Source organism: Caretta caretta, chromosome 13 (genome assembly GCF_965140235.1).
Source record: "Caretta caretta isolate rCarCar2 chromosome 13, rCarCar1.hap1, whole genome shotgun sequence".
Classification (NCBI taxonomy): domain Eukaryota; kingdom Metazoa; phylum Chordata; order Testudines; family Cheloniidae; genus Caretta; species Caretta caretta.
In genome coordinates, this window is record NC_134218.1 from 20,356,788 (window position 1) to 20,382,510 (window position 25,723).

At 43.9% G+C, this 25,723-nt stretch overlaps 2 protein-coding genes across 5 annotated transcripts in view; one reads left to right on the top strand and one right to left on the bottom strand.

Moving 5' to 3' along the window:
- LOC125622672 (uncharacterized) lies at positions 1 to 11,576 on the bottom strand. 3 transcript variants are annotated; one of them, XM_048820855.2, is made up of 3 exons: positions 11,513 to 11,576; positions 1,107 to 1,701; positions 1 to 517 (listed from the first exon to the last, which is right to left on the bottom strand). In XM_048820855.2, exons 2-3 carry the CDS (start codon positions 1,678 to 1,680, stop codon positions 18 to 20), a joined length of 1,074 nt encoding a protein of 357 aa, XP_048676812.2. In that variant the 5' UTR covers positions 1,681 to 1,701; positions 11,513 to 11,576; the 3' UTR covers positions 1 to 17. The 3 variants fall into 3 exon arrangements, with proteins under 3 accessions (XP_048676812.2, XP_074974893.1, XP_048676811.2); XM_075118792.1 differs by lacking the exon at positions 11,513 to 11,576 and adding an exon at positions 10,874 to 11,151; XM_048820854.2 differs by lacking the exon at positions 11,513 to 11,576 and adding an exon at positions 10,837 to 10,913.
- YWHAB (tyrosine 3-monooxygenase/tryptophan 5-monooxygenase activation protein beta) overlaps positions 10,932 to 25,723 on the top strand; it is an 18,428-nt gene continuing 3,636 nt past the window's right edge. The window contains exons 1-5 of one of the 2 annotated variants that reach the window (XM_048820853.2): positions 10,943 to 11,067; positions 17,323 to 17,370; positions 21,449 to 21,750; positions 22,812 to 22,935; positions 25,092 to 25,255. In XM_048820853.2, coding sequence (XP_048676810.1) covers positions 21,457 to 21,750; positions 22,812 to 22,935; positions 25,092 to 25,255 — 582 coding nt within the window. In that variant the 5' untranslated portion in view covers positions 10,943 to 11,067; positions 17,323 to 17,370; positions 21,449 to 21,456. Of the gene's footprint in view, positions 11,068 to 17,322; positions 17,371 to 21,448; positions 21,751 to 22,811; positions 22,936 to 25,091; positions 25,256 to 25,723 lie in introns of both variants that reach the window. The other variant, XM_048820852.2, reaches the window with a different exon arrangement.

Consider the following 25,723-nt stretch of genomic DNA (forward strand, 5'->3'; position numbering starts at 1 on the left):
TTTAAAAGTTTACAACTTTAAAATTTATTGAATGACAGCCTTCTTTTTTTTGGGCAATCCTCTGTGGTGGAGTGGCTGGTTGGCCGGAGGCCCCCCCACCGCGTTCTTGAGCGTCTGGGTGTGGAGGCTATGGAACTTGGGGAGGAGGGCGGTTGGTTACAGAGGGGCTGCAGTGGCAGTCTGTGCTCCAGCTGCCTTTGCTGCAGCTCAACCATACACTGGAGCATACTGGTTTGGTCCTCCAGCAGCCTCAGCATTGAATCCTGCCTCCTCTCATCATGCTGCCGCCACATTTGAGCTTCAGCCCTCTCTTCAGCCCGCCACCTCTCCTCCCGGTCATTTTGTGCTTTCCTGCACTCTGACATTATTTGCCTCCACGCATTCGTCTGTGCTCTGTCAGTGTGGGAGGACAGCATGAGCTCGGAGAACATTTCATCGCGAGTGCGTTTTTTTTTCTTTCTAAGCTTCACTAGCCTCTGGGAAGGAGAAGATCCTGTGATCATTGAAACACATGCAGCTCGTGGAGGAAAAAAAAAGGGACAGCAGTATTTAAAAAGACACATTTTATAAAACAGTGGCTACACTCTTTCAGGGTAAACCTTGCTGTTAACATTACATACATAGCACATGTGCTTTCGTTACAAGGTCGCATTTTGCCTCCTCCCACCGCGTGGCTACCCCCTCAACCTTCCCCCCTCCCTGTGGCTAACAGCGGGGAACATTTCTGTTTAGCCACAGGCAAACAGCCCAGCAGGAATGGGCTCCTCTGAGTGTCCCCTGAAGAAAAGCACTCTATTTCAACCAGGTGACCATGAATTATATCTCACTCTCCTGAGGATAACACAGAGAGATAAAGAACGGATGCTGTTTGAATGCCAGCAAACATACACTGCAATGCTTTGTTCTACAATGATTCCCGAGTACGTGTTACTGGCCTGGAGTGGTAAAGTGTCCTACCATGAAGGACGCAATAAGGCTGCCCTCCCCAGAAACCTTTTGCAAAGGCTTTAGGAGTACATCTAGGAGAACCGCGAATGCCAGGGCAAAGTAATCCTTTCACATGCTTGCTTTTAAACCATGTATAGTATTTTAAAAGGTACACTCACCAGAGGTCCCTTCTCCGCCTGCTGGGTCCAGGAGGTAGCCTTGGGTGGGTTCGGGGGGTACTGGCTCCAGGGTGAGAAACAGTTCCTGGCTGTCGGGAAAACCGATTTCTCCGCTTGCTTGCTGTGAGCTATCTACAACCTCATCATCATCATCTTCTTCGTCCCCAAAACCTGCTTCCGTATTGCCTCCATCTCCATTGAAGGAGTCAAACAACATGGCTGGGGTAGTGGTGGCTGAACCCCCTAAAATGGCATGCAGCTCATCATAGAAGCGGCATGTTTGGGGTTCTGACCCGGAGTGGCTGTTCGCCTCTCTGGTTTTCTGGTAGGCTTGCCTCAGCTCCTTCAGTTTCACGCGGCACTGCTTTGGGTCCCTGTTATGGCCTCTGTCCTTCATGCCCTGGGAGATTTTGACAAAGGTTTTGGCATTTCGAAAACTGGAACGGAGTTCTGATAGCACGGATTCCTCTTTCCAAACAGCGATCAGATCCCGTACCTCCCGTTCGGTCCATGCTGGAGCTCTTTTGTGATTCTGGGACTCCATCATGGTCACCTGTGCTGATGAGCTCTGCATGGTCACCTGCAGCTTGCCATGCTGGCCAAACAGGAAATGAGATTTAAAAGTTCGTGGTTTCATAGATTCATAGATATTTAGGCCAGAAGGGACCATTATGATCATCTAGTCTGACCTCCTGCACAATGCAGGCCACAGAATTTCACCCACCACTCCTAAAAAAGACCTCACATCTATATCTGTGCTATTGAAGTCCCCAAATTGTAGTTTGAAGACCTCAAGGAGCAGAGAATCCTCCAGCAAGTGACCCGTGCCCCATGCTACAGAGGAAGGCGAAAAACCTCCAGGGCCTTCCAATCTGCCCTGGAGGAAAATTCCTTCCCGACCCCAAATATGGCGATCAGCTAAACCCTGAGCATATGGGCAAGATTCATCAGCCAGATACTACAGAAAATTCCTTCCCGGGTAACTTGGATCTTACCCCATCTAAAAACCCATCACAGGCCATTGGGCCTATTTACCATGAATATTTAATTACCAAAACCATGTTATCCCATCATACCATCTCCTCCATAAACTTATCGAGTTTAATCTTAAAGCAAGATAGATCTTTTGCCCCCACTACTTCCCTCGGAAGGCTATTCCAAAACTTCACTCCTCTGATGGTTAGAAACCTTCGTCTAATTTCTAATCTAAATTTCCTAGTGGCCAGTTTATATCCATTTGTTCTTGTGTCCACATTGGTACTGAGTTTAAATAATTCCTCTCCCTCTCTGGTATTTATCCCTCTGATATATTTATAGAGAGCAATCATATCTCCCCTCAACCTTCTTTTAGTTAGGCTAAACAAGCCAAGCTCCCTGAGTCTCCTTTCATAAGACAAGTTTTCCATTCCTCGGATCATCCTAGTAGCCCTTCTCTGTACCTGTTCCAGTTTGAATTCATCCTTCTTAAACATGGGAGACCAGAACTGCACACAGTATTCCAGGTGAGGTCTCACCAGTGCCTTATATAATGGTACTAAAACCTCCTTATCCCTACTGGAAATACCTCTCCTGATGCATCCCAAGATGACATTAGCTTTTTTCACAGCCATATCACATTGGCAGCTCATAGTCATCCTATGATCAACCAATACTCCAAGGTCCTTTTCCTCCTCCGTTACTTCTAGTTGATGCGTCCCTAGCTTATAACTAAAATTCTTGTTATTAATCCCTAAATGCATGACCTTACACTTCTCACTATTAAATTTCATCCTATTCCTATTACTCCAGTTTACAAGGTCATCCAGATCCTCCTGTAGGGTATCCCTGTCCTTCTCTAAATTAGCAATACCTCCCAGCTTTGTATCATCTGCAAACTTTATTAGCACATTCCCACTTTTTGTGCCCAGGTCAGTAATAAAAAGATTAAATAAGATTGGTCCCAAAACCGATCCTTGAGGAACTCCACTGGTAACCTCCCTCCAACTTGACAGTTCACCTTTCAGTAGGACCCGTTGTAGTCTCCCCTTTAACCAATTCCCTATCCACCTTTCAATTTTCCTATTGATGCCCATCTTATCCAATTTAACTAATAATTCCCCATGTGGCACAGTATCAAACGCCTTACTAAAATCTAAGTAAATTAGATCCACTGCGTTTCCTTTATCTAAAAAATCTGTTACTCTCTCAAAGAAGGAGATCAGGTTGGTTTGGCACGATCTACCTTTTGTAAAACCATGTTGTAATTTGTCCCATTTACCATTGACTTCAATGTCCTTAACTACCTTCTCCTTCAAAATTTTTTCCAAGACCTTGCATACTACAGATGTCAAACTAACAGGCCTATAATTACTTGGATCACTTTTTTTCCCTTTCTTAAAAATAGGAACTATGTTAGCAATTCTCCAATCATACGGTACAACCCCTGAGTTTACAGATTCATTAAAAATTCTTGCTAATGGGCTTGCAATTTCTTGTGCCAATTCTTTTAATATTCTTGGATGAAGATTATCTGGGCCCCCCGATTTAGTCCCATTAAGCTGTTTGAGTTTTGCTTCTACCTCAGATATGGTGATGTCTACCTCCATATCCTCATTCCCATTTATCATGCTACCATTATCCCTAAGATCCTCTTTAGTCTTATTAAAGACTGAGGCAAAGTATTTGTTTAGATATTGGGCCATGCCTAGATTATCCTTGACCTCCACTCCATCCTCAGTTTTTAGCGGTCCCACTTCTTCTTTCTTTGTTTTCTTCCTATTTATATGACTATAGAACCTTTTACTATTGGTTTTAATTCCCTTTGCAAGGTCCAACTCTACTTGACTTTTAGCCTGTCTCACTTTATCCCTACATATTCTGACCTCAATAAGGTAGCTTTCCTTACTGATCCCTCCCTTCTTCCACTCCCTATATGCTTTCTGCTTTTTCTTAATTACCTCTCTAAGATGCTTGCTCATCCAGCTTGGTCTACAACTCCTGCCTATGAATTTTTTCCCCTTTCTTGGGATGCAGGCTTCCGATAGCTTCTGCAGCTTTAATTTAAAATAATCCCAGGCCTCCTCTACCTTTAAACCCATAAATTCTTCAGTCCAATCCACTTCCCTAACTAATTTCCTTAATTTTTGAAAGTCAGCCCTTTTGAAATCAAAAACCCTAGTTGCAGATTTATTTTTGTTAATCCTTCCATTCAGTTTGAACTGAATTAGCTCATGATCACTTGAGCCAAGATTATCCCCTACAACCATTTCCTCTATGAGGTCCTCATTACTCACCAAGACCAAATCTAAAATGGCATCCCCTCTAGTCGGTTCAGCAACTACTTGCTGAAGGAATCCATCAGCTATCGCATCTAGGAAAATCTGAGCCCTATTATTATTACTAGCACTTTTCCTGTCTACCTGGCCAGTGCATCTGAGTTGAGAGTGCTGTCCAGAGCGGTCACAATGGAGCACTCTGGGATAGCTCCCGGAGGCCAATACCGTCGAATTGTGTCCACGGTACCCCAAATTCGAGCCGGCAAGGTCGATTTAAGCGCTAATCCAATTGTCAGGGGTGGAGTAAGGAAATTGATTTTAAGAGCCCTTTAAGTCGAAATAAAAGGCTTGATTGTGTGGATGGGTGCAGGTTTACATCGATTTAACGCTGCTAAATTCGACCTAAAGTCCTAGTGTAGACCAGGGCTCAGGTTTAGTTTCCATCTCTTTGGCAGAAAGGATTTAAACAAGGCTCTGCCATCTCTCGGGACAGTGCTCTCACCACTGAGCTTTGGGATAGTGTGATGTGGTGTCCCCTGCATCTTTCATGTTGGAGCTGTTGGCCTTAGGATATACCCCTCTTGTTGGCATTTCCCATTGGCTAGCTTAGGTGACTCCCCACCTAGCATGCTGACTTCCATGGATTATATTGTAAAGTGCCTCTTTTTCCCCATGTATTGTGCAGGGAGCCTAGGTGCCTAAATCTGCTTTGGGAATCAGTGTTTGTTCCTGTGATTTTCTAGGCCCCTAACAGTTAGGCACTGTAATGCTCTGTGTTGAAGCACTCAAGTCCCCCAAAAAGAACAGGAGTACTTGTGGCACCTTAGAGACTAATAAGCTCTAATAAATTTGTTAGTCTCTAAAGTGCCACAAGTACTCCTGTTCTTTTTGCAGATACAAACTAACACGGCTGCTACTCTGAAACCTGTCAGGTCCCCCAAGTCTCATTGCTTATGAAACTCCAAATAAGAGCCTATCTGCATCTTTAGACATCTAAATACTTTTAAAAATCTGGCCTAGAGCCTTAAAGGTAAGATGAGGAGCTTGAATTTGGTGCAGAAGTGGACCCAGTGCAGGGACTAAAAAGGGGTGAAATGGTCAGAACAGTACGAGAGGAAGATGAGTTTGATGGTGGGGTTTTAAATGGAATGGAGGAGAGTGAGAGGTGTGCCAGGTAGGCCAGAGAGAAGCAGACTCTAAACAGATGATTACCAAGACCAGGACAAATTTTGGCTGTAGGGATAGAGTTTGGGTCTCTTTAAATGTATTTTAAATTTCACAGGATGACCTTCATTCACTCCACAGGAGGTAGTCATAGGGAAAGGGAAAGCGTTTAGCTCCCAAGCAGGGAGTTGAACAGTTCAGCTAGGTCAAGTAGCTGGGTACACTGCTTATGAGGTCTTGTACTCCACAAATATTCATTTTGATTAACAGGATCCTCTACACATACTTGTGGATGATTCTGTGTATTTAAATTCTTGTACTATGCTCATCACCACGATATCTGAGTATACAAAACACATCATGATGGCATGTCTAAGATTAGTGACCAGTTTAGGTTAGGGATGTAAATATCGGTTTAAAAAGTTAACCAGTTAAATATTAAAATTATTTTGTTTAACCGGTTAACCAAGGTAGCTGGGAGGGCCTGGCACGGTGGGGTCTGGAGTCTGGCTCAGTGCAGTGTGGCCGGGGCTGAGGTCTGGCCAGCCAGAGCTGAGCTCCCGTCCACTCCCGCCAGCTGGCGCGGCGCAGCCAGGGCTGGGGGCCTGCTCCGGTTGGGACTGGAGTCCTGCTAGCTCAGCCAGTGTGGTACAGCTGGGGCTGAGCTCTGGCAGGCCAGCACCGTGCAGCCAGGACTGGGCTCTTGCTGGCCGGTGCGGCCGGGGTTGGGGGCCCTCTATGTCCGGTACTGGGGTCCTGCCGGCTCAGCCAGCGCAGCTGGGGCTGAGGTCCAGCCGGCATTGCACAGCTAGGGCTGGGCTCCCGCCAGCGCAGCCAGGGGCCTGCTCCGACCGGGACTGGGGTCTCACTGGCACAGCAGGGCTGAGGCCACTCCAATCCAAGCCTAATGCTTACTGGTTAAGCTTTTACATCCCTAGTTTAGGTACAGAGTTCTGCCCTAAACTGGAGACTCATCTTTTATACCCTCAGAAGACAGTATATTTCCTCAAATGTCTTTTGTTACTGAGAAAGGTCAGCATACATTTGATTAACATTTAAGACACTTGTGCCATCTGCTGGAAATGACATGGATCAGCAGTACCATTTGCAAACTACCTTTTATTACAGGACTATCATTTAATTTCATCATTGTTATTAAGTCCTGGGAAGAGGACTAACAAAAACAGGTTATGCTATAGGCTGCAGAAGAGCAAACATCTGTTCCATCCACATATGCCACTACCTACAGATGCCTGCCTCAACCCTCTTCTGAGGAGACCGCCACAAGGTGTGAAAGGTCTGATATTATATACAGGTGCCTAGTTACTTGGAACAGTATACAAATACAAAGGTATTGTCAGGTACATGGGTATCCAATGCTGAATTGCTCTACTTGGGTAAATATGCAGATATTATTTACACTGTATGTAAATTATAGATAAGTATCTTTCCAGATGTACTGCACTGCAGTTTAAGCTCAAGATCCTTGTTGTTTTGTATGTCTTTTGATGGTTACAAATTACTGAAGCCAAAAGTGCCTCAAACAGGTTTTGGAACTATCTAATGCAAGCTGAGAACCATTTCATTTATCTTATTCTGTTTAGTAGCATAGTAGAGTTTTGTCTTGTGAGACAAAGGTTGTGATGTGTTGTCCTGCTGCTATTGTTAAACAACTTTTTCCCCTTGTCCCTGGAGGCACAAATTAGAGCAATCACAGGGCTGCTCTAACTTACACTGACTGGAATGGCCTCCTAAGGGGCCTTGTGCCCTAAATTCCTTCAAAGCTGCATGGCCTTGCAGCCACCCAGCAGTCTATCAAGTGCTGGTGCACTTCAGGTGCCCCTCCCCCAATGCCTCTGCCTTGGAGCCCCTGACCAGCTGCTCCTCGGAGCTATGCAGAGTGGCGGGGAGGAGGGGTGCTGATGTCAGGGTGTTCCCCACCCACCTCCATACCCCATCTCCGCAGAGCGGGGTGGGGGGAAGAAACGACAGGGCTCAGGAGTGGGATGTGGGACGGAGCTGGCTGGCAGCTGCTGCTGTGTCTGAACAAGCAGGATTCAGATTGGTGAGTGCTGAACTACAGCATGTGTCTCTCTCTCTCACACACACAGTGTGTTTGTGTGTCTCTCTCTCACATACACACTCACTCTATCTCTCACTCACCTCCCAACACATACTTTTATTATTGTTGTTTTTACTTCTTGATGCTTCCTGCAATGCACATATAGTCTCTGTAATTGTATTCTTTCAAAGTGCTGTTATTTTAGTTTTTTGACTGGTTTACACATTTCATAATTTTTATTTCTTAGGCTTAAATTTAATTATTTGAGTAGTTAGTTCTAAAATGCTTAACCTAGCCTGGCTGGAGTAATTATCCCTATAGTAACTTATTAAAATATATATTATATCTAGGTTATTTGTTTCTACTTGTGGTACACATCTGCACATTACCTTGATACTGGTGCACATAACAAAATTCATTCCGCACATGGATGAAAAAAAATTAGAGGGAACATTACTTCTGTCAACCCAGAATTGCCAGAATAGTGTGCTGTAGCCGTGCTCCCAGACACATCTCCAACGCAGGAGGCGAGAAGGAAATAATAGCTTTACACCACTGGGGGATTTCTCTGTAACAGGAATGTGCAGCTACCTCTTTAGGGCAGTTTTAAGTCCCTTTGTGCTGCTGGAGTGGCTCCAAGTATATTTAGCTGAGGCTGAGGACCTAGCTGCTCATCTGTTGAGGCTGTATTTTTGGGTAAGTTATTATTGTTTGTCCAAATGATTTCAAATCTAAACTGTGAGCTGATTGAGTTGAGTTAGTGAAGTTTGCAATTTAATGTATTTTTTCTCAAATTCATAACTTATAAATGCTGAATAAACTTCCTTCCTTCCAAAATAATTCAGCTTTGGACTGAGACCAAGCATCCAAACTTTGGTGAAAACCTGGCCCAACTGAAGTCAATTGGAGTTCCGCAAATTGGAGTTTGTGGGATCATCCTAAGCAAGGATTGTCCTCAAATGTTTGTAAAGCACCTAGGAAATAGTGGGCACTACAGCAAATAAATAATAAGAATTTACGAAGGATGATCATGCAGCCTGAAGGGTTCATGGGATTCAGGCATCCCAGAAATCACATGAGAGCCCACAGCTCCCCTTGCAATTCATTTTGATGCCACATGATAACACTTTGAGACAGAGAACTGTTACATTGCTTTCCATCATGATGGCAGGTCAGCTTAATGTGATGACTCTTACACTACATCATGGTGTCTTGTGTTATACATGTTTCAAAGTGACATAATTACATTTTGAACAACAGGATAGTGAGCTGTAGCTCACGAAAGCTCATGCTCAAATAAATTGGTTAGTCTCTAAGGTGCCATAAGTACTCCTTTTCTTTTCACTCAACAGAGTGCAATGACTGGAAGCAACATGACGATCTGATGCAGTGTTCTCTGAATGCCATATTGATGCAAAATGATGCCATATCAAGATGCGTGACACAGTATCGCAGTGGTAACATGCCATGATGCCATCTGGAGTTAGCATGCAGTCATTTCATAATGGGATGACAGTGGTTTGCAGTGATTTGTCAAAATTCCATGACGCAAGAACATTACTGCCTCTTCAACTCTGTTTACATTAGGCCTTTTTGCCATAAATTTTCCATTGCCTACACTAATGCTCCCAGTGATGGACTCAGCCAGTAACTGCAATAATAGGAAGACTATGGCAAGAAAACCAAAGTGTAGACAATTCATTCTAGCCTGAGAGGAGCTGTTGCTGCTACCACTCAGAGTCTAACAAATTTATTTGAGCATAAGCTTTCGTGAGCTACAGCTCACTTCATCAGATGCATTCAGTGGAAAACTTATGCTCAAATAGATTTGTTAGTCTCTAAGGTGCCTCAAGTACTCCTTTTCTTTACGCGCATACAGACTAACACGGCTGCTACTCTGAAACCACTCAGAGAGTGACACTCCCCCCACTTTTCCTAAGCCTCCATCCCATCTTGTTATTACTCCTAGTAATACTGTAGTGGCCAGGAATCCCACTCATGATCAATGCTCCTTTGTGCTGAATGAAGCACAAACATAAAAGACAAAGAGTTTACAATCTAAACAGAACCAAGAATGTGCAGGTGGATGAAGAACACAATGGAGGGGGAGAAAAGGCGACAGTAATAGAAATATAATGTTGTATCCTAGCAAAGTGCTCAGTTTGAAAACTTAAAAAGAAATAGCAAGAGATGCGATGTTAATCATTTGGTAACAGGCCACCTGCCTAGCCATTATCATTAGACAATTTATCATTGGAGTTGCATTAGAAAGGGTTTGAAGGAAGATGGCTACACAAATCCATTTGGAGAGGGCTCTTTATGCATACAGGGCAACATGGAAGGCTAAAGGCTCTTATGGGAGAGCAGACGGGCAGCTAATGGAGTTTGCTGGCTCCAATGGAGTGAAAGGGGTGGTTGTGAATCAGTGAGTTCAGAAAATAATAAATAGGGAGGCGCTAACTTGTGAAGAGCCTTGACGGTACAGACTTTAAACGTGTGTTTGATGTGATGAAAAAGGGGGAACCAGTGGAGGGTCTTGAAGATTGGGGGTGAGAGGGAAACCCAATAAAAGAGTTGGGGGCAGGGAGAGGGAAACACAATAAAAGAGTTCTAGGAAGACAGTTTAGCAGCAATGTTCTGAATGGGGCTGAGAGGAGTAAGGTTACAGAAGGCAAGGCCAGGCCAGAGAAGAGGCCAAGACAGTAGTTGAGATGGGAGAGGATGAGGGCATGGACAGGCACAGGCAGAGGGGAAAGTCTGGAGCTTGGAAACACTAAGGAAAAGCAGCAAGATTCAGATATGGCCTAGACGGGGCGTGAGGAAAGAGGAACAGAGTAGGAAACAGAGTGCAGGTCTGAGGCTGGGAGATCAATGATGATGTCATCAGCTCCCCTTCACCTCCCATCCTGTTTCAATTACCCCATCCCCTCGTAGCCTCCCCACGACCCCGACCCCTCTCAAGTATCCCATCCCCTCAGCCTCCCCACAGCCCCACCCCTCTCTACCACCCCATCCCCTCTCCGCCTCCCCACAGCCCCACCCCTCTCTACCACCCCATCCCCTCGTAGCCTCCCCACGACCCCGACCCCTCTCAAGTATCCCATCCCCTCAGCCTCCCCACAGCCCCACCCCTCTCTACCACCCCATCCCCTCTCCGCCTCCCCACAGCCCCACCCCTCTCTACCACCCCATCCCCTCTCCGCCTGCCCAGCTGCACTATCCCCTCCTTGCGCACCCACCCAGCCCTCACCTCCCCGGTTGCCATAGCTGCCGAGAGGTTTCCTTACCCGCCCACGCCCCCCGCACCGCGGCCCCTCTGGCCCAATGGGGAGAATGGGGCGTGTTCCGGCAGCGGAAGGGGCGTGGGGCTGGCACCGGAAGCGGGTGCTGGAGCCGCCGCAGGGTGTGTGCGGTAGCGAAGCGGCCGCCGCTCTCGGAGTCTCCTGAGCCGCCCGGGACCGAGGTGTGAGCCCTCCGCCAGGTGAGGGTCTCGGGCCCATCCCCATCGCCCCGGGGACAGCGTACGGGGGTGGGAGTCGCGAAGAGGCCTCGGGGCCTCGCCCCTTCCCTCCTCCCCGTGGGGGAGGCAGGGCGCTGCGCGGCCCGACAGGCCCAAGGGCTCGCGGAAGTAGGAGGGGGCAGGTCCCCTAGCCTCGGCCGGCCCAGCTCCTCCCTCTCTCGGGGGTGGCAGGGCCCGGGGTGGGAGGGGCAGGCGGCGGGCAGAGGCCTTCGCAGGCCGCGCTGGGGGGCGGCCCCCCACCCCGGGCTGCAGTGGCTCGTGTCTCTCCGGGGAGCCGGGCGGGGAAGTGGAGCCGCCCAGGTAACGGTGTGACCCACTCCCCTCCTCCCAGGCTGCCGCAGGGCCTGAGCTGGCAGCACCGCCTTCTCTAGCCTCCCTCAGCCCAGCCCCACCTAGGCTGAGTCACCTTCTCCCCCGAGGGCTAGGCTGGCCTCGCACACCTGTGTGCAGCAGGCGTCGCTGGCAGGGGCTGCTCCCTTGGCCGTGATTGCCACCCTTCGGCTCCTACCGGCTGGGAAATGAGCCTCCCCCTTCCGGTCTGATTCTAGGCCTCTCGTTCCAAAGGCTCCCTGCGATCTCTCTGTCGTGGGCCAGGATGCCCAGCTGCCTGCACTGGGGGCCCCCGCCCTGTTGCTCCACACAGATCAGATTCCTGTGCTGCAGGCATTGCCTACCTTGAATAAAAATCTCTTGCTGTGTTCAGGAGATGGCAATAATATCCATGGCACTTCATAGCATCCTTTTCACATAGGTACTTGTGGTGTTGTTTCAAACAAATAGGGAGGAGGTAAGGATGCAGCCCTGATATCTTTATAGAATAATAGGTGGGTGTAAGAGCATAGATACAGTGCCTAGCACAATGGGGTCCTGGTCCATGACTGGGACTGCTAGATGTTATAGTAATACAAATAACAAAGGTGGTATATTATTTATTACTAGCCTCTGCTGTGGCACAAAGCAGAACTAAATGTAGGCAGGCAGGAGGAGGAAAGAATACTGGTTTGGGCATCAGGCACAACTTGTAAGACTTCTTAGAAAAACCCATAAACTGCCCTGATGAGGTTGTAATCCACAGATGTTATCTTGTATAGTGCAAGTATCAGTGCCATGCAGACATTGTCACTGAGTGAAGATTCCAACTAAAATGTAGTAATTTATTTCATTTAGTCTTTTTGAAGTTACAGTAACTGTTCCAAACAAGGAAGCAAATTGAAAGATATATAATACTTTAAAAGCTAAATTGTACTGTACATGTAACTTCAATAGCTTGAAAACATTTATAAGGCTGTAAAACTTTTATAGCTTTAGGAGTGGTTAGGTTACCTAAATCAGAAGTCTCACGAGCTGTCTCAGAGCATTTTATGCAGGAGGATGTATCTTTTTTGATAGTTCCCCAGAACAGAGTCCATTTAAAAAAAAAAAAAGCCTTGAAAGTATAAATTTACCCTTCCAGAGGGAGAAAACACTATTCATTTTTGGGTCTTAGATCCCAAAGTGGGGGGCAACTAGCAAATAGCTGATTGCAAATGAAGTGTCCTGGCCATGTACCTATATTTAGATTTTGAGTTAATTTGATATGCAGGAAGTGAAACACCATTAAAGCAAATGGGGTCCAGTACACACTTGCACACTCAGTTTTGTCAGTGCACCATCTTCTGACCTGCAATATCCTTGCTATTCTGGTTTTCACTAGCTTTTAAGCAGAGCAGGCTAAGTGTGTGGTTTTTGTTATGTGCACAAATAGACTAGGATGAGACTGAGTTGGAAGGCACAACTGGCACATAAATAAGGTTTGGAACTATGTTCTTCAGACAGAAGGCTAGTGTCCTGATACATATTACATTAAAACTAAAGCATTGCAGTGGTATGGCTTTTTATTTTACAACAGACTTATCCCATCCTGTAATAGAAATACTTTCACTTTAATATTAGTGAAGGTGATTTGCTGTAATATGAACACATTTATTTTGGCATGAGTTTTACACCTGAGGGAAGATGTTTTTGGGGAAACTCACTACTTTCATCTGGACCCTAACCAGAAATTATTATAATAGTTGGAACAAAATTCTAACCATGTTAAGTACATTATATACATTCCTGTTTCCACTTGTAAGTGTCCTTTATTTATATAGCACTATAGATGTGCATAATAGTTTGGACAGAATGAAAGGTCCCTACTCCAAGGCGTTTACAATCTAAGGACTTGCTTACATGGGGAAATAGCCTGGAATAGCTAATATGCAATACCTATTCTGCATTAGCTCCACATATGGACACTCTTATTCTGTAGTAGAGGTGTCTTTGTCCAATTTAGCTTAATCGACCTTGCAAGTGGATTAAGCTAAATTGAAAAAAGACACTCTTTTAGGGTATATCTCTACAGCAATTGGGAGATGTGACTGCAGCACATGTAGCTATACCTGGCTCTAACTCGCCCATTAAAAATAGCAGTGAAACTGCAGCGGCATGGGCTTGTCACCTGAATACATATCTAGTGTCCCAGAGGGCTTGCACTCAAGGGCTAGCCTGTGCTGCCTTGGCTTCAATGCTATTTTTAGCTAGCTAGATAGATCAAAGCTAGTTAGGGAATGCATATGCATGCTTCAGTCACACCTCCCGACTGCTGTGTAAAGGTACCCTAATGTGCGGAGATAGAGTGGAATAGCTATTGGGCTTTAAATTCACAACCTAGCTTATTTCACCCTAACTTCCCTGTGAGGACACGCCCTAAGTAAATAACATAGCAAGGGGTGACAAAAAGATGTGGGAAAAGGGTTGTGTATATATAGGAAGGTGATTGTGCAGAAAGAGATCATAAGGCTTACTTATTGACAGTTTTTTCTCTCAAAGTTTTAATGAAGATTTTGGGGCAGTGTTTGGAGTGGCAGAAGGGTGACCAGATGTCACAGTTTTATAGGGACAGATCTGATATTTGGGGCTTTGTCTTATATAAGTGCCTATTACCCATCACTCCCTGTCCTGATTTTTCACACTTCCTATCTGGTCACCTAGGTGATGGGCACATTGGAAAGCTAACTGAAAGAAATGAGTTTTGTTGAGGGTTTTGGAAGAGAGTAAGGCTGCATAATATAAGGTTGGAGAGGATATTCCACATGTTATGCTACCTGTTTAAAGCCCTAGAATATGGAAAGTGCGTTTTATTAATCTTACTGGTCAACCTAATGGTGATCGAGGAGACATCTAGCTTTCTGTGTTTGGGTAAAATCTTACTGGGAATGTACAATTTTCTGAAATGTCACTTTTTAATAATACATACTACCATGGGGGGGTACTTTATTTCCATTAGCTTGGAGTGATGAATGGATTTTTTTCTTTGTGGAAAGGCAATGAATGAGAAATTCTGATGTCAGTGAGTAATCTGTATTTAGTTTCCAGTGTTCTTCCTCACCACTCCTAAATCCGTAGGTCAAGATAAAGAACACAACTCTAGCTAAATGGCGGGGGAAATGGTACTAAAAGGCAAACAGGCTTCTTGTATTTAATTTGTAGGGAGCTGAGGAATGTATTGATTTAAAGAGTACACATCAGCAGTGGTGCCTGCTGTGTGAGCTGTATGGTGGATATCATCTGCATCATCCAAACTGTCTCTTATCAATACTACAGTTGTTCTTGCATTAGCATGCACATGACTAAATTATGAAGGAAGCCTTTCCTTTTGTTTTGGAGGCAATTGCCTCCTTTTGAATCCCCATCTAGGCTCCAAACTTATGGAACTGGAGTGTGGGATGCTATGTAATTGATATGGATTTTTCATTTGGGGGTGAATTGCCGCATTAATGTCACCAGCTAAAACCAAATCAGATATGTTGAGGGGCTGTTCACTTTTGGTAGGTAGATCTGCAAATATCTCCTATACTATTCTTCTGCTCTTCCAGTACTAAATTTTGTAGCAGTTTTGTGATGGGAATAAATGCATATGAGTCTGAAACTACCAAACTTATCCCTTGTGACCAAATCTAGATTTAAACTAATTTCTCCAAAAGTGAAAGGTTAGTGTATTAACCCACTTTTCTGTCTGACTTCTTATTGACGTATATGGCAAACCAATAATTGCATTCCTTTCTTTCCCAAATCTTTTCTAATGGAGAAATGTTTGTCTAATTATTTCTACCTAACAAGCATTAAAACTATTAAAAAAGGATCAATGACCTATTTGGCATCAAAAGAGCAGGTCATTGAAAGCAAACTTCAGGACAGTGAAGGCTTATTAGTACTGTTTTGCCAGTTCAATATATTATGTAAGTCAGATATTTTTCATTGCCAGTTTTTCATCTACTTTCTACAGTGTTTAAATGCAGTTACATCTGATCTGATTTGACGGTTGGTCTTGAATAGCTCATGAAGGTTGGAAGCAGCAGAGCCTATAAAAGCAGGCATGATCACTGTCAAGTAACTTGGGCCTAAAATATGGTTTATCATAGATCTCTTGTAATCTGGTGGGGAATGTTGAGTGTCTAAACATTTTTATCTCAACTGTCATTAAAATTTACATAAATCCCAAATTCACCACCTTTGTCCTTGCTTGCAAGTCCTGTGGGTTTACTTTGACCTTGGGTGCCCTTTCTAAAATGACTGTGGCTTTCTCCCGCTCCTTACTTCCCCTCTCACCTAAAGGAGCCAGGGGCAGCTATAAACTAGTGTCTTTTACAGATACCTACCTCTGGCAGTACAATTATTAAAAAGAAATCCAATCCAGGTCATGTCTACATGAGCAAGCAAACTCAGCTGAAACCTTTTCATTCCCTTGTAGACACAGTTTAATATCTTTAAGATCACTTGACCTGGTTGTGGTGTTGGACCCTAGGCTAGACAGGACCTAGATATTTTCTCAGCTTGCAGGAGTGGGAAGAAGGGTGATGGCTTCAGTGGTTAATACATAGGAGCGTTAGATTCAAAGTTCTGGTATCTGAGTGCTTACTGAGTGCTTCCAACCTTTGAACACTCTGGTTGCTGGCATTCTTGATCAGAGATAGGATGCAGTCATTGCCTTTTGGAGGGGTTCTAAGCCCTGGTTTAGCATGCTCTTAAAAATCTGAAAAGCACTGGTGTCTCTCACCTTCTACTTAGAATTAACAAGCCCTGTTCTCAGAACTCTTCCATGGCTATGACTTGCAACAGCCCCACCCCTCTCCCCAAAAGTATCTATGCTACATTAGACAATTCCTGTCAGTCTCTCACTACAGTCGTTGTTGAATGTGCTGCTCTTAGGGCTTGGCTACACTTGTGAGTTACAATGCAATAAAGGAGCCCCGGGTGCACTAGCTCGCTACCCGTCCACACTGGGAAGGTACATAGAGCGCTCTGACTCCGTGGCTACAGCGCTGCTGGTACTCCATCTCGGCGAGTGGAATAATGTTTGCTGTGCCCCCGTTGGAGCGCCACAGCACCAGTGTGAACGAGGTGTTGCGTTACTGCGCTCTGATCAGCCTCCGGCAATGTCCCATAATCCCCTTAAGTCAAGTGGCCACTGTTGTCATTGTTTTTGAATCGCTGCAGGAATGCGGATATGCCCTTTGAAATCTCCGTTTCTGACAGCCGGCTGCTTATCTGCTCCGAGACAAAGCAACCATTACTGTGGAATGCTGTGTGTGAGAGAGAGAGAGGTGGGGGTCGGGAGGGGGGTCTGCTGCTGTCTGAACTTACAAGACAGCATGCTGACATGCTCTCAGCCCCCCCCAAAACCCACTCTCTCTCCCCCCACATACACACCACATACTCCTTCTCACACTCCACCCCACCGCCCCCCCATTTGAAAAACACGTTGCAGTCACTTGCATGCTGGGATAGCTGCCCATAATGCACCACTCCCAATGCCACTGCAAGTGCCGCAGATGTGGCCTCGCCAGTGTGCTTGAAGCTGTCAGTGTGGACAGACTGCAGCGCTTTCCCTACTGCGCTCTCGGAAGGCTGGTTTAACTCAAAGTGTAGCCATACTCTTAATTGCAGGTAATCACCACTGGTGCCTTCCATTTGTGGCCTAAGAACATGTCCAGCCCAGGCATCCCAGAGATGCTTGTTCCAGGCTGTGGCACACTAATCTATTGTTAGGAAGGACATAGCTTTCAGCTCCTTTATGGGAGGGACCAGCTATAACTGATAGTGGCTTTTTTGGGTTTTTTTTTTTTTTTTTTTCAAACATCACTCCTTTCCTTGTGTCTTTTTTTTCCTTCTGGCAAACACTTCCCTCTTATGGAGCCCAAGTCATCATAGCTCTGCAAAGCCCTTCTCCAAGCTTCTAACAAGGTAAGCAATGGAGAATCAAGTCTCTAACAGTGTTCCTTTATACAGCAAACCCTTCAGTGAGAGTGATGGTAGGTGCGTACTGCCAGATTATCCACATTTTGGTGTGGGGCAATGCCTTTCTTGGAAGAAAACACTGTGGTATTTGAATTGTTATGTTAAATTCGTTTTACTGAACGGCACTTCATACTTTTGTAGCAAACCTACTAACAATAAAAGATTTTAGGACAAGTTAAAATAGTCAAATCAACGAATAAATTGAGGCTCCAACACTGGCATCTCAGACTCTGGTACAAATGTACACAATTAATGAAGTTCTTATTGAAGAAGTCAGACTTTTTTAGTAAGTAGTGTGAGCTGTCTTTAAGATGTACACATAATTTAGACAGTCCAATAACTAAGGCTAGATAACATGTTTTGTATGTCTTGTACTTGCGTTTGGGTTGAACAGTCAATTTTGTCAGACTTTCTTCTGTACCTTCTCTATGCCTTTCCCTATTCCCTCTGTGGTTTCCCTAATGTACCCTTAAGTGAACCCACTGACTGCCATGAAGGGACTTGCATTTAAAGATAAATATATCATATTAGCATCGTGTTAATAAACCCTCCACAGTTCCTAAACTGAACGCTGCACAGGTGATTTGTTTTGCGATCCATAGCACTACTTGTGCTGTGCTACTGAAAAAGTACAGCTAGAATATAACACAAACTTTTTTAATAACAAAATGCAAACTTCTTTACAACTACTTGTCTCTAAATTTCAGCATGCAGACTATTTTTCAAAACAAAAATCCAAATCATATGGTAATGGTATTGTGTAAACTGCTTGTGGTAAACCTAAAGGTGACTACAATGGAAATGCCTCAAGAGGCAGTGCAGGTTGAAGAAATTGGAGTCATACAGTTATGTGAGATATTTTAGTATTTATGGCTGGCTTTCATACACTATAAAACACTGTTTATATAGACATACTTTGATCTTCAAATTAACAGTGAAAGTTAGGGGGTCCCCAGCTGTGAACTAGTTACTGTGTTAAGCATGTAAATTGAATTCATTTCATAATTGAAAGTCTAGCAATTTGGGATGCGGCAAGAAGGTGGTGGAATATTGTTGACTTGAAATACAGAGCACTGCAACTCTACATCATTAGTTCATCTGAACTGGTTCATGCTGGTTGTAATAGTGACCAAAAAATGTTGCTATTTGACTGATCTGTCTTTTCAACTTACATTTTTACTAGGCAGTGTATTTATTAAGGCTATATCTACGCTGTGCGCTTAAGGGAATGATTCCCCTGCTCGCATATACGTACTTGTGCTAGCCCTTGTCAAGCTAGTGCAAATATTAATAGCAGCGGAGCTGCGGTAGCGTTAGGGGCAGTGGAGACACGGCTTAGCTGTTTCGAGAACAAACCCACCTGAACCTCATGGGTATATACTCAACATGGCTAAGCCATGCCTCCACTGCCATTATCCTATTCAGATTATTATCATCATTATCCAGATATCTGATGCTATCTATACTTATGCTAGCTCAATGAGAGCTAGCGCAAGCATGTGTCAGCGAGCAGGGAAATCACACCTCTAGCTTGTAGTGCAAATGTAGCTTAAGTGTGTGCGTTACAAAAAAACCTGTCTCTCACTTGGCATCCTTACTTGGAGTCATCTTCTTTCATACGTCTTGGGTAGGTAACATGATTACAAATTTATATCTAAGTTTGATAGCCAGCACGTTGCTGCAGGCCCCCGGCAAAAGAACGAAGGGGACACTCGGATATGATGTGCTCCATCATTTGTGCCTGGTGACTACAGGTGTTTGCCTCATTTTCCATTTAAAGAGGGTTTGTCCACATATTCCATGAGATGTCCTGATGTGATTCAATCTGCATCAGTCTTTCCAAAATAAATCAAAACCTGGTGGTTCCTTGGCAGGCTCAGTGATGAGCTCATTTGGAGTCTGCAGTAGCCAGTGATACAAACCAACTACGTCTCCCTAGAGTCGAGCCTTCCTGCAAAGACAGAGCCATGTTAGTGAAGTAAAATAAGTTAACTCACTGTGGGTACCTATTTTTGTCTTTGGAGAGAGCGGCAATCTTAATATCAATTTGGCACCTTTTAAAAGTGCCATGTTCCACTGGTTTAAATGCTGTGTTTGAAAGAGAACTAGACTTAATGCAGAACTACGTGTGCAAGAGGACTCCATTTTCTGGGATGGCTTCTTTCAGCAAAAAATCTGTATTGATCCAATGGCTCACAGAACAGGCACATCCATAAGGTGACCGTGCATATACCACACAAGTCCTTTGTTCAAACTTAGTTGTATACATAAAAAGAAAAGGAGTACTTGTGGCACCTTAGAGACTAACAAATTTATTTGACCATAAGCTTTCGTGAGCTACAGCTCACTTCATCGGATGCATTCAGTGGATGCATCCGATGAAGTGAGCTGTAGCTCACGAAAGCCTATGCTCAAATAAATTTGTTAGTCTCTAAGGTGCCACAAGTACTCCTTTTCTTTTTGTGAATACAGACTAACAGGGCTGCTACCCTGAAACCAGTTGTATACATGTTACCATTGTGCCTTGCAGACACATAGAACATAGCAGTGAGGAAAAGCCATTTTCCTTACTAACTCCAGCATCCATTTTCCTGAGGCAGAAGTTCTTAAACTGTGCTCAGTGGAGAGTTGGTCATATAGCATATGTCTGACCTTATTTCCAGCTGCTAAATTGCATTTCAAAAAAGATGAATGTTTCTTTCCACGTAAGCAATTACTTTACAATTGCATGACTGTCATGTGCCACATCCTTTCTCCCTCAATCTCTGTATTAAAATATGGTTGACATTGAAAATGCTGCAGGATAGCAGGGTTGATTGTCTCAAAAAATCTCATGTGTAGAGAAACACAGACATAAGAAATAATTTTCCTGTTAGGGCAGTATAAAAACATTTTCTCTGGTACCAAACACTGCAGCTTTATTTTGCTTTTTTAAATATCCACAGAAGCATTGCATTTTGCATCAAAGCAAAGGAGGGCTGCTCAATGACAGCAGGAGCTGTCCAGTGTTTCAGATACTCCTGCTCTAAGAACATTATTCCTGTCATGGAAGAGTACCAGAGAATACTGTAACATGAACAAGTCCTGGTTTTCTTTTTTGGTAACTGTTTGAACATGCAACCTTTCCTCTCAGACTTCTGGTATTGTTAGATTGGAGTCATGGTAAGATAAAGAGGATTGGAGGAGAAATCTGTCTGGGGCGGGGGAAAGATTGATATGATTGGACATAACATTAGTATTAATGTCACATTTGAGAAGGTAATGTTCAGGTTCTTCCAGGAGTGTGATTGGTTGTGATCCTTAAATGTTACAGAAGATGCTGATTAGGCCTCAACTGGAGTATTGTGTCCAGTTCTGGGCGCTACATTTTAGGAAAGATGTGGACAAATTAAAGAAAGTCCAGAGAAGAGCAACAAAAATGATGAAAGGTCTAGAAAACATGACCTATGACGGAAGATTGAAAAAATTGGGTTTGTTTAGTCTGGAGAAGATAAGATTGAGAGGGGACATCACAGTTTTCAAGTACATAAAAGGTTGTTACAAGGAGGAGGGAGAAAAATAGTTGTTCTTAACCTCTGAGGATAGGACAAGAAGCAATTGGCTTAAATTGCAGCCAGGAAGGTTTAGGTTGGACATTAGGAAAAACTTCCTAACTGTCAGAATGGTTAAGCACTTGAATAAATTGCCTAGGGAGGTTGTGGAATCTCCGTCATTGGAGATTTTTAAGAGCAGGTTGGACAAACACCTGTCAGGGATGGTCTAGATAATACTGAGTCCTGCCATGCATTCAGGGGACTGGACTAGATGACCTTTCGAGGTCCCTTCCACTCCGATGATTCTATGCTGCTCTTAGTGAAATAACCAAAATATAAAGTTAAACTCCTGCTAGTAACTCACTACATTGATCGGGAAGAAGACAGACTTCCCACTTATGATCATGACTTATACTGTATCCCCTTTTACCTTTATCATTTGTTTTCCACAACCTGTGCAATCAAGATAAATTATTTTTTCTCCTTTTAAGGAATAACTATGGATAAAAGCGAGCTGGTACAGAAAGCCAAACTGGCCGAACAGGCTGAGCGCTATGATGACATGGCTGCTGCTATGAAGGCTGTCACTGAGCAAGGACATGAACTGTCCAATGAAGAAAGGAATCTACTCTCTGTTGCCTATAAGAATGTGGTTGGTGCCCGTCGCTCTTCCTGGCGTGTAATTTCCAGCATTGAACAGAAAACGGAGAGGAATGAGAAGAAACAGCAGATGGGAAGAGAGTATCGTGAGAAAATTGAGGCCGAATTGCAGGATATCTGCAATGATGTTCTGGTAATAATCCAGCAGCAAAAATAACAGTAGTTAGCATTGCACCAATTGCCAGGGAGGCTTAAGGAGCCTCACTTACTGAGATGCTAAAGATCCAGGCAGGAAGATAATTTCTTATGGCTCTGGGTAAAGAACTTGGCTGGGTTTAGTAATTGAGTCTTCTAGTTTCTTTCATGTAACTGTATTCAGTTTCTCTTAAAGTGCTATCACCTACCAAATAACAAAACAAAACCATCTACTAGCCAAAGGCACAAAACCTGTTAGGCAGAGATTAATATGGAAGATGATTGGGGGAGAAGGGGGAAGACACCAGAAGGATCTGTGGCCAGCTGCCCTGGCAAGAAGCCCATCACTTACACTCGGGTGCTCGGATTCTTAGCAGGGTGCTGTTCCTGTTTGGTGGGGGAGAGTGGGTGATAGATGCTCCTATGTCTTTTAATCACCTGAAATTTTAAGCCTCTACCCATATTCTTTTGTGGACAGGAGAGGAGCTAGCATTTTCCCCCACACCAGTTTCCTGGCTTCTCTGAAGTTAGGGGTTGAGGGATTCTGCTCTTTTGTGGTTGCCTCAGTCAAGATCCTAATGCATGTGAAGGGGAGAGGGTTCCTGGTACTCCTCTTGCAACCATTTTTGAGTCCTGTTCCTCTGAATACGCAAGTGCAGCCTCTATTGCTAGTCATAGCTTTAGACAACTTCATTGCTGTCCACAGTTCTAAACAGCAGCAGTGAAAGTAATCAGACTCTTGTGAATCTCACGCTGCCAAACAGCAGCAAAATTACGAATAGCAGTGGAAGCCCTGGAGCTCTGTACCTGCGGACTCATGAACACAGCACTGCATCAGTTTGCATATGAAAAGCTGTCCTCGCAATCAGGAGGGCTATCAACTTTTTGAGAGCTGAAATTTTGCAGAAATGAATGGTATAGGTCCTCAACAGGGCAAGTTTCCCACTCCCCAGTGGATTTTTCTCTGCGCTTTGGTAGTGGATAATAAACTTCGTGTGTGTAGGTTTATCACTCCTGTGACTTTCATGACAAAAGCATCTGTGATGCTTCCTCTTTCAGGAACTCTTGGATAAGTACCTTATTGTCAATGCCACACAGCCAGAAAGCAAGGTCTTCTATTTGAAAATGAAAGGCGATTACTTCAGATATCTTTCGGAGGTGGCATCTGGGGACAGCAAACAAAGTAGGTAGAGTTAAAATCTTTTTACACGCGCACACACACGCCCCTCCCCTCCCCCTGATCAGAAGTCAAATGGCCACTAAGCAGAATGAAGTATGGAGAGAAATGTTTGTTTTCAGTGAGGAGTATTTATATAGATTTCAACGTTCACTAACTATTGAAAACAAGCATTGTGCTAGTTGCTCTTGTCATGCTTCTCTGGAGTGTCTTCCTCAGCGCAGATTGTCAGAAAACAGAGAAGACACCTCAAGCTGGTGGTGTGTTCTATAATTAGATTTCACCAAGCCAGTGACATATGTGAACTCCTAGATCACTATAACGGTCTTACCATGGAGTCACAGATAGTCCCTTTAGACTCTCCAGCCTATCTTACCACACAGGCAAACTGGACTTTGTGAGAAAAGGTCTCTTTAAACCAAAAATCACACCACATAAGGTTGCTCTCAGGCCCGAGAGACCAGTCACTTCCCCCCAGTCAGTTGGTACTCTAGATCTTATACCAAAGACCATGCTGGTAGCCAGTTATATAGTAAACTAACTAAAGGTTTATTACCTAAGAAAAGGAAATGTGTTATTGAGAGGTTAAAACAGGTAAAATATACGTACAGGTGACTCACAGTTTGTAATTCCAAATGGTGGCAGTGATGTAATAAACTTCCAGTTTCCAAAAAGTCTTTTCAGGATACCCAGGTTGTCTCTGGGGATCTCTGCTTTGTATCTAGTACACTTTCCCATACTAGTCCAAGCAGTCCAGAGGCGCAGGATCTTTCCTTGAATCCATACTTATAGCTTCTTCTCACAGAAAACAAGCTGACAGTGTCAGTACCCACATGTTTTTTTCTTTGACAGAGCGTGAGGAATACATTTTGAGTCTTTGACCTCTCATCATCATCATCATCATCATCATCACACAATGAGCACTTGCTTTGAAAATAAATCTTTTCTGTTAGAGTTCTTCATTTGCATTCTATAATGCTTCTTTCTCATTTGGGTTATTTAGTTACAGGAGTGTACACAATGTAAATGTTTGCTACTATGTTATAACAGGATACAGATACGTGAAAACAATGTAAGTAACATCCAATTCGTTTTCATGAAGTTAAAACATAAAGTACACTCTTATACATTTAACATTCACTTTGATCTATACTAATACACAAGTGAATAGGCCTAGGGCTTCGGCATGAGCTGGCACATGGTCTGCCAGTGTCGTAGCTCTGACCAAACTGCCCCCCCTTCACCCCCAAAAAACCCATTATAGGTGAGTCTCTGTAATATCAAGCCAAACACACTGCCATCCCTCATTCAGCCTGCTCTGTCCCCAAATGTCTCTCCTCCCATCCCTGGAAAGGCTTTTCCACCTGTCTGAAAGTTCAGCAAATCCAGGATCTGGTAGCCTGAGAGGAGGAATGCATTATTTCCTCATGGAAAATGCCCTGCCAGTCGTACCCTCCTAATTATATCAGGGGATCTAGCTGAAGTAACTTCACTGGTTGAAGTAACTTCAACTTCACTTGAACTCTGCCTGGAAGTCCGTGGGTAGTCAGTGCTGTTCATGAGCAGGATCACAGGGCTACACAGTCCCCCTAGAGCTTGTTGTGCTACCCATCAGCCTGGGGAGGGGGCACTCACAGTTCCTCTGTACTCCCAATTTTTAACCCATGGAGTTCAGGACAAGAGGTTGCCTCTTGGACCCTTCCTTCTCAGAAGCATTAGGGAATGGCTCATTAGGGAATTCCCACTCCCAAGTTTTCTTCAGCGTTTACCTTCCAGAACTATTTCCTGTTCCTCTGTTGGCTTCTAGCTTTTAAACACAATGCAGTTTGAGTTCAACGGTACTAACCACAACTTTGTCTGATGGTTTTTTAATCTTTGTTTGGGTTGTTGCATTTTAAATCTTATGAGCACTCCTGCATTAATAGCTTAGTTTTATTGTTAGATTTTTACCATTACAGTTATTGAAGGAAATCCCTCTGTGCTTGTTTTTTACATGTAGATATTTATTAACCTTCTAATTGGAATTGTTACCAGATGTCCAAAGTTCCTAAATTGCCCAGAGTAAGATGATGATAAATAATCCTTACCTTAAATACACGATGATAAAATAAGAGATGTAGTGACTTACCATGTATTAATCTTACCGAAATCGCTTTTTACAGCAACGGTATCAAACTCTCAGCAGGCTTACCAGGAGGCATTTGAAATTAGCAAGAAAGAGATGCAACCTACACATCCCATTCGGCTTGGTCTGGCTCTCAATTTCTCTGTCTTTTATTATGAGATATTAAATTCCCCTGAAAAAGCCTGTAGTCTGGCAAAGACGGTAAGCAGACTCATCTTTTCAATATTTTAAACTATTGAAGGTGAAAACTATTAAAGGTGTACAGTACTACCTCTGAAGGTAATTTTGAGTGATCTATTCTTCTAAAAACAACTAGATTCTCCTTCAAGAGTACTCTGTCAGCGGGAGGATGCCTGCTTCAGAGCTGCTGGCCTCCTTTCACACTAATATCTGTATCTTAATATATTTTCACATAAACCAGCAAAAGCATACTAGACTATTGACAATTACCCTGTGAGGAATAAGACAAGCTGCCCTCTTCACACTTTCACAGGATTCTCCCAGAAAGTACTTGTTTTGGAAATTTTAAAATGTTTGTGTTAATCTAGAGCTCCTAAAACTGAAAATAATAACACTGTCTTTAGTTGAGCATATTTCAAAAATTTGATGGGGCAGTTTCTCCAGTGTGACTTTACCAGTGCTCTCCATTCATGACTTGTAACATCCCAG

Coding starts and splice junctions, on each gene's coding strand:
- LOC125622672 (XM_075118792.1), bottom strand. CDS start 11,092: ATGGGGATGGGCCCGAGACCCTCACCTGGCGGAGGGCTCACACCTCGG. Junction 1,702..10,873: donor GGTGCGGGGGGCGTGGGCGG/GTAAGGAAACCT, acceptor CTGTTTGGCCAG/CATGGCAAGCTGCAGGTGAC. Junction 518..1,106: donor AGGCGGAGAAGGGACCTCTG/GTGAGTGTACCT, acceptor TTCCTCCACGAG/CTGCATGTGTTTCAATGATC.